The 12,368-nt window shown below is 38.0% G+C and overlaps 1 protein-coding gene across 1 annotated transcript; it reads right to left on the reverse strand.

Moving 5' to 3' along the window:
• Positions 1-3,958: 3,958 nt before the first annotated feature.
• On the reverse strand, positions 3,959-12,146 carry LOC118692634 (T-cell receptor-associated transmembrane adapter 1). Its single transcript, XM_036392583.2, has 6 exons — positions 12,107-12,146; positions 9,667-9,777; positions 8,089-8,125; positions 6,744-6,805; positions 5,379-5,437; positions 3,959-4,243 (listed from the first exon to the last, which is right to left on the reverse strand). Exons 1-6 carry the CDS (start codon positions 12,129-12,131, stop codon positions 3,959-3,961), a joined length of 579 nt encoding a protein of 192 aa, XP_036248476.2. The 5' UTR covers positions 12,132-12,146.
• Positions 12,147-12,368: the final 222 nt, after the last annotated feature.

Raw genomic sequence — 12,368 nt, forward strand, 5'->3', positions numbered from 1 at the left:
TTTCTCCACATCAGAGATGTGCATGGTACCAAGTCTGGATTTAGAGTGTTTATGTCATCTGAAGAGACAATCTCTGCCACTGCTATTTCCCCCAAGCGTCGAATCCCTTGTTCTATGATCTTCCCCTGGGTTTGCTGCATATAGAGATCATCCTCACACTTTTAGAGATCATCTTTGTGCTACACTTCCCAGAACCCGTGCCCAGAGGCTGTGAGGGTTAGCCCCCCTCATCATTCCTTGGTCAATGACAGGATCATGTGACAGGGATCTCAAATGCCTCGCTTCAGTGCCATCCAAAACTGTAGCCTCACCTGCAGCATCCCAGAGATGGACTAACCAGCTAATTAGAGATTCATTAGGTCTTTGAGTGTAATCCTTCCTTAGGCCACGAAGGTCCTTCAGGGAATAGGACTCAATAGTGGCTTCTGATGCTGTGTCAGTTGTTAACTTTGGCTTTTGTATCAGTAATTGGTGTTGAGGGTCCTTCCCCCGGATCATCATCATCGGTCACTGGCTGATTGGTTTTGCTTGTGTGCTTTTTTCCTGCAGCAACTGCCAGTGGCTTAGGCTCACTTATCTGGTTTAGCTGCTGGCTTTGAGCCTGGGGTGTTGGCTGCAGCCTGAGTGACTGCAGTAGCTGCTGCTTTATCTCCCTGCCCCCCTGCCTCTGTCTGCTGCCCTACAGTATCTAACAGAGTGCAATAAGCATAGGCCAGATCCCAACTTATTGCAATGAGCCTTTTCTCTTTAGTCATCATGGCACTTTTCCCCACCTCAGCTGGGTTCTGGATTAGTTCACGTGGAAAATGCCTGTTTACAGGATCAGAAAATTCCTTCGGGGTTTGGCCTATATTTTCCCATTTTCCACACCATTCAGGATTTTCCACACCTGCGTCTACTTCTGAGTCAGGGGTCTCATCGGCTCCTCTGGACATCTCAGCCTTCATTCTAGAGAAGCTGCAGACCATATAGAGGAAGCTTACCAGATTAAATACCAGAAAGATGGTCTTTTTAGCATTCAGGGGAAACTGAACATTCTCAAAAAGTGACATAACAGATTCAAAGGAGAAGAAGGAAAGGAAAAGCTGGAAAGCCTCATTCCTGCTCCTCCTCTAACAAACTGGATGAAATTACTAATAAATTCCCAAAACATACTACTGGAACTGGGATGCAGGGTAGGACGAAGAAACCATAAACCATAAGTATTGTAAACAGACTCCAGTATCTTTGTATTCGCCCTATAAATCATTATCACCAAGGCCAGCACAATAGCTATTCCAATCCGTGCCCCTCTACTGTACAAATTATGTGTTATAGACAATAATCCTAGTGACCAGAAAGGTATTGAAACCTCAAAAAGGTCTAGAGACCAGAATCACTTGAAGGCTTCCACTCCAAGAGACATTACAAATTCAAGTGAAATGGCTACTGACTGCTTTAACTCACAACAGAGCAAGCACAACCAACATGCAATCAATAGAGCTTTTTTCCACTTTCTTGGGCCACGCGTTGGGCGCCAATAGATGTATTTGTCCTGATTCATGGCAAATTCTGGAGAGAACCCCAAAGGGGCTCCTCTAGGAAAGCAGATTCAATCGGCCCCTCCCCCAACTGGTCCAGGAGAAAATACCACCTTGGGGAAAAGTGGAAAAAAACTGTTTATTAAACAATAAAACCTAAACAATATTAAACAATAAACCCCCTTGCGGCTCCAAAAGAGATGACAAACTCAGAAAGTCCCTCCCAGGGTTGCAGTTCAGCTCACTCAGTCTCTTATCAGTCCCTCCGGTGCTGGAAATGTCGCGGCCCAGGCCCGGCCCGGTGGGCCACAGGTGTGAGCTGATGGTGCTCCCCTGGGTGTTCAGTCCAGAGCAGGTTTGAACAGGTCCAAAGAAAAAGGGAAAAAAAAGCTCACAGTCCAGGGAACTTCTTTGCCTCAGCTAGCTAAACTAACTAAAAGCAAAGGAGAGCTCTGTCCCGCTGTCTGTCCATCCACAGACAACACAGTCCAGGAGCAGGAATGTGGACGGGTGAGTGCAGTGTCTGAAAACAAACTGTGCACTTCTTCTCTCCTCCCTTCACTCTCTGGAACACGTCTTAAAGGTGCAAAATTTATTATTCAGCATAAAAAGAACAAGGTGATTGGGGATAAAAGCATCATATAGTCAACCTAGGACAATATGATAGTTTATGTAGGTCTTTCTCTAATGTCTTGAAAATGATGCTTTTTTATGTAAGGATTCAGTAGTCATTTGAAAACTACCCCAAAACTTGTTTAAAAAAAATTAGGTTGTTTGATTGCTTATTTAAGCAGATGCAGGGTAAAGAGCCAAAAGAATAAAGCTAAATTTGAATGTGGCAGCACTACAAATGCCTTGGAAATAGCTGATAGGCTATTAAAGATCATCCTGAGAGCCACAATAAATAATTTATTGGTGGCAGTGATTAAATGTGGAAAGGAAGCGTGTATAGATAAATATGGAGAATATTTACAAAAATGCTCTTTGAACAAACTATGTTGCAAGGGAAAGCAGCTGATGAAAATTAGCGTAAAATATAGCTGGGCTAAACAATGAAGACCGAGAATAGAAAGGAAACTAAATGTAGTTAAATCCCATGAAGTGAACCCTATGTTACACATACACTCAATGAGAAAAATGGGTCCCTCATTTCCATTAAATTAGTTACCAGATTGAAATGACAGATTGAACTTAACCATTGTTTCTTTCTGTTGGGTTTTTTTGTTTGTTTGTTTGTTTTTTGGTTTTGGTTTGTTTTTTTTTTCCATAAATGTATGTCATCCCTTCATTTGTCCATCCATTTCTACTGTTAGAAGGTGTTGGCTCTCTGTACTATGGGCCTTTTGTTTCCAGGTTTACCTCTCAGGACCTGACACAGTTTTAGGGCTCTGTGCTCTTCTGAGTTTTAAGCTCCTTGGCACTGATCTGTGAATTTTAAAGGCTCCAATATCCTGGTTTTTTGAGCAGGCAGAAGTGTTTGACACCTAGAGGTGGACACATTGCATCAACTTGCTTTATTGTTTCCTGCTGCAACTACTTAATGACTCCCAGAATATAAAATATAATATAAAACAGATACCCACTCTATAAAACTTACCATTTAAAGAGTTTAATCTTCAAATAAAGTATGTGCATACAGTAAGTGAAGGGTTTGGGGAAATTAAAAGCTCTTCTTTTTGTAAAATAGTTAAGGATGGCAATGGCAAACCTAATAGGAATGCAAACATAACATGGGTATTGGAAGAAATCCTTCCTATTTTTATTGTTACAGATGGTGTGATTATCTTTGTGGACCCTTGAATTCAGCTGTATACAATATTACACTAGTAGAGGAGTTGAGATTTGAGATGTATTCTAGGATTGTTAGAGGAAACTAAAGATACAAAAAGATACTGCTAAGTCTCATGAAATGTACAATTACTACTTTAAATCAGCTGTTAAATTATTCTCCAGTCATTGCCATAGACCAGTCACAGTCAGAAAGTTCACAGGGTGGAACAGCAGATTAGTTCTTATTTGGTAAAACAACTAATCACCAAGTGTGCAAGTACGAAACACAATCTCATTTCAAAAGTATTGAAGTTAATATGAAATAGTTGTACTCTGCTAAAGCTGTATAGACAACAAGGGGGTCTTTTAGGACTGCTTGAAAGCTGATGATTGTTTAAAACAGGATCCATTCTTACTGGAATCACTACCATGTGAACACTGAGCTACCAGCTTCTGCAACTCTTTCAAATTGTCTGCAGAAGTGCTGCACAGAAGGGCAGATTCATCTGAGTGGCAGTCTGGACCTATGTCTTGCTTAGTCTATAAATATGTTTGGCATACAGTTTGGAACACTTAACTTGCCCATTTCATTCCACTGTTTAGTATGTCGGCTTTCTGGAATATTTTTTCTGGTCCTCCAGAATGAAAAAGCAAATCTCACTTTATGGTTACATATTTGGTTCATTACACTTTCGGTTCTCCCCTTTTGTATTATGAATCAAGCCCATTAATCTGATGGGATCATCGTGAATGGCTTCTACTTTCACCGTGTTTTCGGCAGCCAGCTGCTCACTGTTGAGGTAAATGCTAACTTTGGAAGCCACCATGGGGTTAGATGATCTTTCTCCTTCATCTTCCTCTAATGAAGGATCTGTCTTTCTCCTTGGTTTTCTGCATTTTCCCTTGACACTGTGATCAAGTGAGGCATAACACATCTGACTGGCAGACTCCACCTGAAAGAAAATTCACTTTACGTTCAGTAGTTATCCTTGCTTTAAATTAATATCTAAGTCTTCAACTATGTCTACGCTCTAATCATAATCCTGCCTTTAATTTGCCTAAACTAGCTATAAAACAGCTCATTAAAAGTACAAATTATTAAACTGTGGGAGAATGGAAAACAGATCAATATAAGGTAATGGTAAATGACTGATAGTGGCAATATGGAAAAAATTCATCAAGGTATCACTAGAAAGAGTCTCTGTGGGAAAGAGGGAAGCTCATGTAATAAATCCAGATTCTTTGGGATGCAAGACATTATTTGATCTGGTTTTCTTCTCACTTTTTTATTTTTTAGCTGGTATCCTGTTATTAACAGTCTTTGTTTGTGCAGAAATTGAAAGATGGATGATTCTTGTCTATATATATGATCTCATTTCCAGTGCAAAATATATGCTTTTTGTGTCTTTCCCCTGATTTTTGTGCTTTTCAAGCCAGACCATCAATGACTGTTGAGATTGGAATGTCTAGATTTAAAAAGTTGTTCTTTACCTGCTGGAAATACCCTGCGAGAGAGTCTGAAAATCCATCCCTATGAAATACGTGGCAATCAACTCAGGAAATTGATGCTAGGAATGCTTCAATCACAGGCAAATTTCATTTGAAGCTTTCATGCTTTTAGGCAGACAGGTATCTCAACAAAGTACAAATCAATAGAAAATAATCTTTCCCTGGTTAAGGCATATAGATTTTGCACTGGACAGGAGAGAGCCAGTCAAACTCATGAATATCATGTGATGCAGCTTGTGTTTTCACTTGGTTGATAACTAAACCAAATAAAATTAATTCGTTACATTAGCCATGGATGCAAATTTAATTCCACGTGATCTTCATGCCTGTGGCTGAGCTTTATTATGCTGTATTGCATGAATCTGAACTGTCTATAATTATGCTTCCTTATTAATGACTCAGATTGAATGGAGGGTCAAGTTTGTACTGAAATACTTTGATGAACTGAGATACTAATGCATGGTAATTTTTGTGAGAGTGTGAAGATTTTTGTTATGTACTCTTATAGGATAAATAAAGGAACTCTGAGACAGACCATATTACTCTAATTCAGAAATCTAGAACTAAAATTAAAGATACCTGTAGCTGGTTAACTGGTCTTTGAGGGTGGGACTTCATCTGCTCGTAACAACATTCTTCTGTAATTTATCAAAGTAGAAAAATCTTTTTATTAAGACATACTACTGAGTCTTAAATGATCAGAGCAACAGATTTTCTGTGTTAGAGAATGCTCTAACATTACATTAAATTAATGCTCTAAACTCCCCCCAGTTTGCTTTGGTAGGATGTTTGTGTTTGTTTTGAAATAACACACAGTTCCCTCCCTCTAATTATAGAGAGGTAAATAGCTAAGAAATTCAGACACATACTGTGAAAATGGAAATAATTGTGTTCATATGAAGGAGAGGTTTCTCATTATTTACTTATATGAGTGTCATTTTAGAGTGGTAGGAGGACTTCTTGCAATTAAGAGGTAGCCACGTACTGATTAATTTTTCAGCACAGGCAGCCTTTTCTTTGACTGAGAAAGAGGTTGTGAGTTGCAGCAGCTGGTGATTAAATTTTGTTCCTGAGTCTTCAGTTTTCTCTAAATTCAGTTCTAGTTATTTTCTCATGTTATATCTCATTTTAGCCACCAGTAAAACAGATTACTTCCTTACAGTTTTCAGACTTTTACAATGTCACTGCATTTGAGCCTTGACTTGATTCAATTTATGCAAACTGTGTATGAAAAAGTTGGGTTTGTTTGGACCTTTTTTTCCCCTGCAGTTGAAGTGCTTTAGTTTTGCTTAGCTCCAATTAAGGCTTGCAGAAAAAGTCGTTCTCGTTACTTAAATACAGCTTTATCTCTATAAGGGCTTTGAAACCCTCTGCACACCCAGCTCTCGCTGCAGTTACATGATGTTACAGCCTTTAATGTGTCTCTGCCAAGGATTGTTAACTTGAGTACAGTAAAGCAGAGCCAAGCTGTCTGCCCACCATTCAGCTGCTGGGCTTCAACACATTTGTCAGTGTCGCTAGTGATATGTGGATAGCCACAGCAGAGAGCTGGTATGTGTTTGTTTCTGCCTCCTTCTGTGGGAGCACTGACCTTGGACCGGGAGTAATATGTGATTTAGATTGCTTTAATAGGCATGGATCAGGCTGCTGTTTCAGTTAGAGTAGCTTTACATTTAGACAAGCTCTTTTTTTTGAGATACTTGACTGAATAGGAACATATCAATCAAATTCAGCATGAGATCTGTTCTTATAAATAGTAGTGCAGTATGAAGGTTTGCATTTCTGTCCCAAGTATCTTTTAATAATTTCAATTATATCAATAGTTGAAAATATGTAGATTCTCAAGTTTGCCGTTTGAGAAATGCAAAATATGTCAGCCAGTCATTTTTAATCATACATTTTTATAGCCACTGAATAGACATGTGTCCCTAACATGAAGCTTACCTAAAATATCTTGATTGAGATTGCCATAAACTGGATCATCTTCTGTGTGATAGCCATCATAGCTACAAGGGGAATGAAAAAATACTTTTAATTCACAGAATATGCTTTATTTAGCACCCCAATACTATATTTTAGTAAATGTTTTATGCACATATGCAGATTGCATGTGTATATCTATATATAACAGATAGTTTGTTATCTTATAAACAAGATCAAAAATATCAGAGGAGGCAGAAATGGCAGTATGGGTATTCTCAGGAGAGATTTGTCACCTAGCCCAGAATTGAACTCTCCTTCCCTGTAACTTCATTAAGCACAAAGCTAATCTCAAGACTATTAAGCTACAGTTTGAGGTAGGGTAAGAAATACTGATGATCACTGAAAGGAACCCAATTCATGTCCTCTGAGACCACTGTGCAATACAAACTAAAGCACCATATGTGTCTTTTGGGACGATGTTTTTAAAAGATCCCCTCTTGATTCAACTAAAACACTTCGGTCAACACAAACAGAGAAGACCATCAGCTTTGCATTTTTGATTGTATGTTGTGTTTCATTACCTGGTGGTACTTGTTACTTACTGCACCCCTATATTGCATCTCATAAAGGGGGTGAAGTTGTCCTCTAACACCACATTCAGTGGTATTTTTCATCTGAACAGGCAGTAAAAGACAAATATAGATTTTCTAATGTCAAGAAAATTTGTAACTGAGAATTGGGTTTGGGTAACAGGTGCAGGCTTTTGTATTTTTATTTCAAGGTCCCTTTATATTTGGGTTGAGATGAGACTATGCATCTCTGTTTTCTAAAGTTGGGCTTGGTTCGGGGTTTTCTTCTGTGTGGCATAAGAGAGAGAGACTTGAAACAGATTTGTGTAACAGATCATGAGATATCCTACAGCTGTAAACAGACTTTTTTATTGCTTTTGGATGCTATGTGTAAAATATGGTTACGAAATGTAAATACATGTAAATTACCACTCCACAAGTATTAACTATCAGACTATATTTTGTCACTGCTTTGTGAGAGCTGAGAGTTCTTTTAAATTATTATGAATTATTGACTATAAGTGATAGGTAAAGGTGGTTTATCTCAATACCTTGCACTTTCAGATAAAATAGTATTAGCATGCAATTATTTCATTGTTGATAAAATGACTGGATGATGTATCTCAGAGGTGAATATTTTTTCCCTAGGTTTTTTGAATTTTTTTTCCACTACCAACATTTCCAGGCAGACTGCATGAGATATTGAATTTTTCTCTATGCCATCCCTCCAAAGCCATCTGTCGTTATTTATTGCATATTTAACCCTTGCCAGAAAAAAACTTTTTTATACAACTTACCTTGGATCGTTCTCTTCATAGTCTTTATGCATTTTAGCTGGAATAAAAAAAAAAAGAGAAAATGAAACATAATTTTAGAACACTTCAGTCTCACAGGCATGGTTTTGGTTTTGTTTTAGAGAGTACACTTGAAAGCTTTGTCTCTCAGGATCTCTGCTTTTCTCAAATATTTTGTCAATTACAAAAAATGTTTCTGCTATGGCCCTGTGCTGTGTCTACAAAGTCTACATTAGTTTACAGTACCCAAAAAACATATTGTAACACATGTGATTAATTCTTTATTTCCTCCACATTCTCCTTCGCCCTCATTTTTTTCTCACAGATTTTCTCTGGGGAGGTGAATCGTGTCAATATTACAAAGTAATGGGTTTATTTATTTCACTAGTTCTGGTATGGCTGAAAAAGAGATCCTGTGATCCACACAGATGAAGAAACTGAAGCAGAGAGGCAATGGCTACATAGAGATTTCATGCTAGAGCCTGATGAATAATTCAGGAATGCCTGACTTTCTAAGCTCTGCCCCAGGACTCCAGAATTTACCACAGTAAGCTCCAACTCAATGACTAATGCAGCATCAGCCACTCTGACCTCAATCTTGGTCAGGTTAGTTTCGTAAATGATTGTGATTCTTCCTCGTAGAGACATCTGCCTAGTAGCCCTAAAACACAAACCAAAAAGCTCAACTGACACCCATCCCAAAAGACTCCAGCAACTCTCTTGATATCCTGTGAATATCTGACTCTCTAATACTTAGTGAGCTCAGTTTATAAGCACAGACCCTCTGTTTATGTAGATTATATACTCAGGTGTATTTAGCCTTGTTGAAGTCACCAGTGTTTGCCTGCCCACCCCTACATGTACAGCACAGGGGCAGTTTTCCCTGTGTAAAGGGAATAGTGAGAATTGTACAACTTCCTAAACACAGAATCACATGCATAAGACAGGTTGCACTGGCACAATCTGTCAAAAAGTAAAAGTTAATTTCAACCAAAACCAGAGTATGACTGCAGCCATATGAGAGACACACTGGTTTAAGAAATACATTAGAATCCTATTATGAAAAGCAATTAGAATGTTTTTTCCAAAATACACTGATAAGGCATAAAATCTGTATGAAATCTGAAATTCAAATGAGCATTGAGGAATTTGGGGAGGAGAAAATTTTCTCAAATGTATTTTCTATCACTGCATCTACTTAAAATAAATTTTAAATGGAAATATACATAATAATCAGTTATAGGAAAAGTATACTTCCTAGGAAAGGAAACTGCAGGTATTAAAAATAGATTTTAAAAATAAAATCTTAGTCAGAACTAAATTCTTCCTGTTTTGCTGATTTACCTTCAGAGAATGGATTTGAATACTTGTTTTTAGCAGTGGATTGGGCAGTTAGCAATTGTTCTGTAATTATACCTGATTCTCTTAAAAATTTTCGAAAGATAAATCTTCTCTAGTAAAATCATTCCTGCCAAAATATAACTTTAAGATTCAGAAGAATCAATTTGTCGACTTGATAGCTCTGAGCAGGGATGGCTTTAAACATTGAAATTTGATGCCTTACCAAGAGACATTACTTACCTTGCTTCTTTTTCATACAGTGTACAATATTCAGTGTCACTGAAACAAGCAGAGACAAACTCAGGAAGGCCAAAACGCCCCAGACAGAAAAATGGCAGTCCATTCCTGTAACTGAAAGAAAATTTACTATATGTCTTGTCTAACAATATTACCGTATTCTCTTTGTACTTGGCTAGTTTTTGGTTTCTGTAATCAAAGCTGCTATTTTGTTGCTTACTCTCTGACAGCTATTGCTATACAAGCTAAATAATTAATATCAAAATCAGATGCTAAATATTAAGAAAGCAACTTTAATAAACTGTTAGCAGAAGTACTGTTTCACAGGAATTCAGCCAAAGATTAAGCTATTGGTTTGCCTGTAAGATGCAGTAAAAATCCGAAATTAATAAAGAAAAATGTCATTTTACTGGATAGCTTTGAAATTATTTTTGCAGTTGTCTTTAAGTTAGTATTTGCAGTAAATTAAGTAAATTCTTAGCTAAATTCTAGAGTTCATGAAAATAGTTCTGAATTTAGCCAAAACAAATTTGCTGGATGTGTCTCTGAATACTAGCTAAGACTGTAACATTTTAACAGTCCCTGAAAAAAAGCGAAAATTTGGTTATGTTTTCTTGCATTGTTTTCCAGCTATTAAAACCACTTACTTGTTTTACTTGTTCTTATTTTCTTGCCTGAGAAACCAGAGAAAGTGATGGTAAAGGATAAGCATCTGCTGGGAACCAGTGAAGCCCCAAGGAGAAGTTAAAACAGCTCCTGGAAAATCACTTGGTAAAAGGTGGGTCTACTTATCTGAACAAAGTCTTCTTTTGCTCTAAACTTGCCACTCCTTACAATAAGAAAGACAGGAAAGACCCCCCCTGTGCAAAATCTGTTTTTTCATTTAATTAATTATTTGATTAACCTAGCTTATACAAATTTTCCATCACAAACCAGCCTATTTGTGGCTGTCTAGTGGCCAAAATTATCAGCATTGCTGCGAATGGCCTGCGAAAACCTTCTGTGACAGAGGAAACACTGAGCCAAATAAATGAGTGAAAGGAGCTTGCAGCTTTATTCTTAACTTTCCCCAGAGGCATATTTCATGTTCTCTGAGATTTGGAGTGTTTGAAATAAAGCCTGGTGCCCAAAACTAATGGCCTCTAATAGTGCATAAAAAGAAACGTGTAGCTGGAGCAGAGCAGTCAAGTGGCTGGATTGGACAATACTGATCCTTAGTGCACTTTGTTGTTTTTTGACATACCTGGATTCCCTCAGGAAGCCCACATTTTGTTTGTTTCCTAAGTAAAGCCAAGTTAAAGGAGTACAGGAATGCACTTTTCCATGTTGCTGGTCAGGGGAGGGTGGCAATGCATTTGCTCCTGCTGTGAAAACAAAGCTTTGTTCCTTGCCTGACTGGGCTCTGGCTCAAAACCTTCTTACAGGTTTTGCCCCCTCATTGTGCTGGTGTTGCCAAAGCTCTTTTTGTTTTGTTGTACTCCAACCCCCAGATGTTCTTATAATGACAAAACAAGAGAAGATAAGCCCTGGTAGTAAAAAATCACAAATTACCTGGGCTTCTGGGATGCAGGTTTCCTTCCTGATCAGAACGCTCTTTTAAAAGGAACAACACAAAGCAAATAAGCTGTAATTTTCTGACAGACTTTTATCTTTTTTTTGCACATGGTACTTTCAGTGACCATTTATTCTTCTTTTTAAACTAAATATCCTCTTTCCCTTCCTTTCTACTGCTTGACTTCTCCCAAAGGTGTTTGAGAGTACTTTATCACTGCAATACTCCTTTTTATGTTGAAAGGCACTTTTATGCAATGAGATACAGACATTTATGAGGAGAGAAAACATCCCCATGGAGCAGCTATACATCATTCCAATTTTTCAGGGAAGGAATTAAAAGAATGGGAGATCCTACACTGAGAATATTTTATCAGGATGCATCAAGAATCATCAGTCTTTGGAACCTGGTTACTGTGCAATTAGTCACTTAATATTGCATCCCATGCAACCTGTCCAAAACACTAAGTCTGTCCAGGACAAGAAATTTCAAGTTTCACTGTTGTACCTAAATAATCAGAATCCTCTCATTCTTCTCCTGTCTTTTTTCTTTTCTGATGTGATTGGTTTCCATTCTTCTCATGTTCATTTCATATTTCTTTTCCTACAAACGCTTTTCCGAGGGAGCAGAAGCAGTATTGTAGCCTATGAGAAGGGAAGCAAATGTAAATGTGATAGAATCACAGAATCAACCATATTGGAAAAGTCCTCTGAGATCATCGAGTCCAGCCTGTGACTAAACCACACCTTGCCAACTGCACCATGGCACTCAGTGCCACGGTCATTCTTTCCTGAAACACCTCAGGGACAGGGACTCCACCAGCGCCCTGGGCAGCCCATTCCACAAGCCACAGCACTGAGGTTCATCAGAACAAAAAGAGTGAGCAGGTACTGAAGGTACAGTAATGATCTAACATTGTACCTTTTTCTTTTTGTAGAATGTTGTTATTTATCTCTCTGATTCAGGAATCCAATTTTTGCCTGGTGTTTCTAGAGTAGAAGGAAAACTCTTAGTTTCAATTTGACTATTTCCAGTCCTTAACTGGCCCACTTTTTGTTGACAAGTATTATTTTTCTGTTTCAGTTTTTGATTTAAATTGAAATTATTATCTGGAAAATAGTAAAGGATGGATAAAATTATTTTCTTTTTAGTT

The sequence above is a fragment of the Molothrus ater genome, chromosome 2 (assembly GCF_012460135.2).
Source record: "Molothrus ater isolate BHLD 08-10-18 breed brown headed cowbird chromosome 2, BPBGC_Mater_1.1, whole genome shotgun sequence".
NCBI classification, from domain to species: Eukaryota; Metazoa; Chordata; class Aves; order Passeriformes; family Icteridae; genus Molothrus; species Molothrus ater.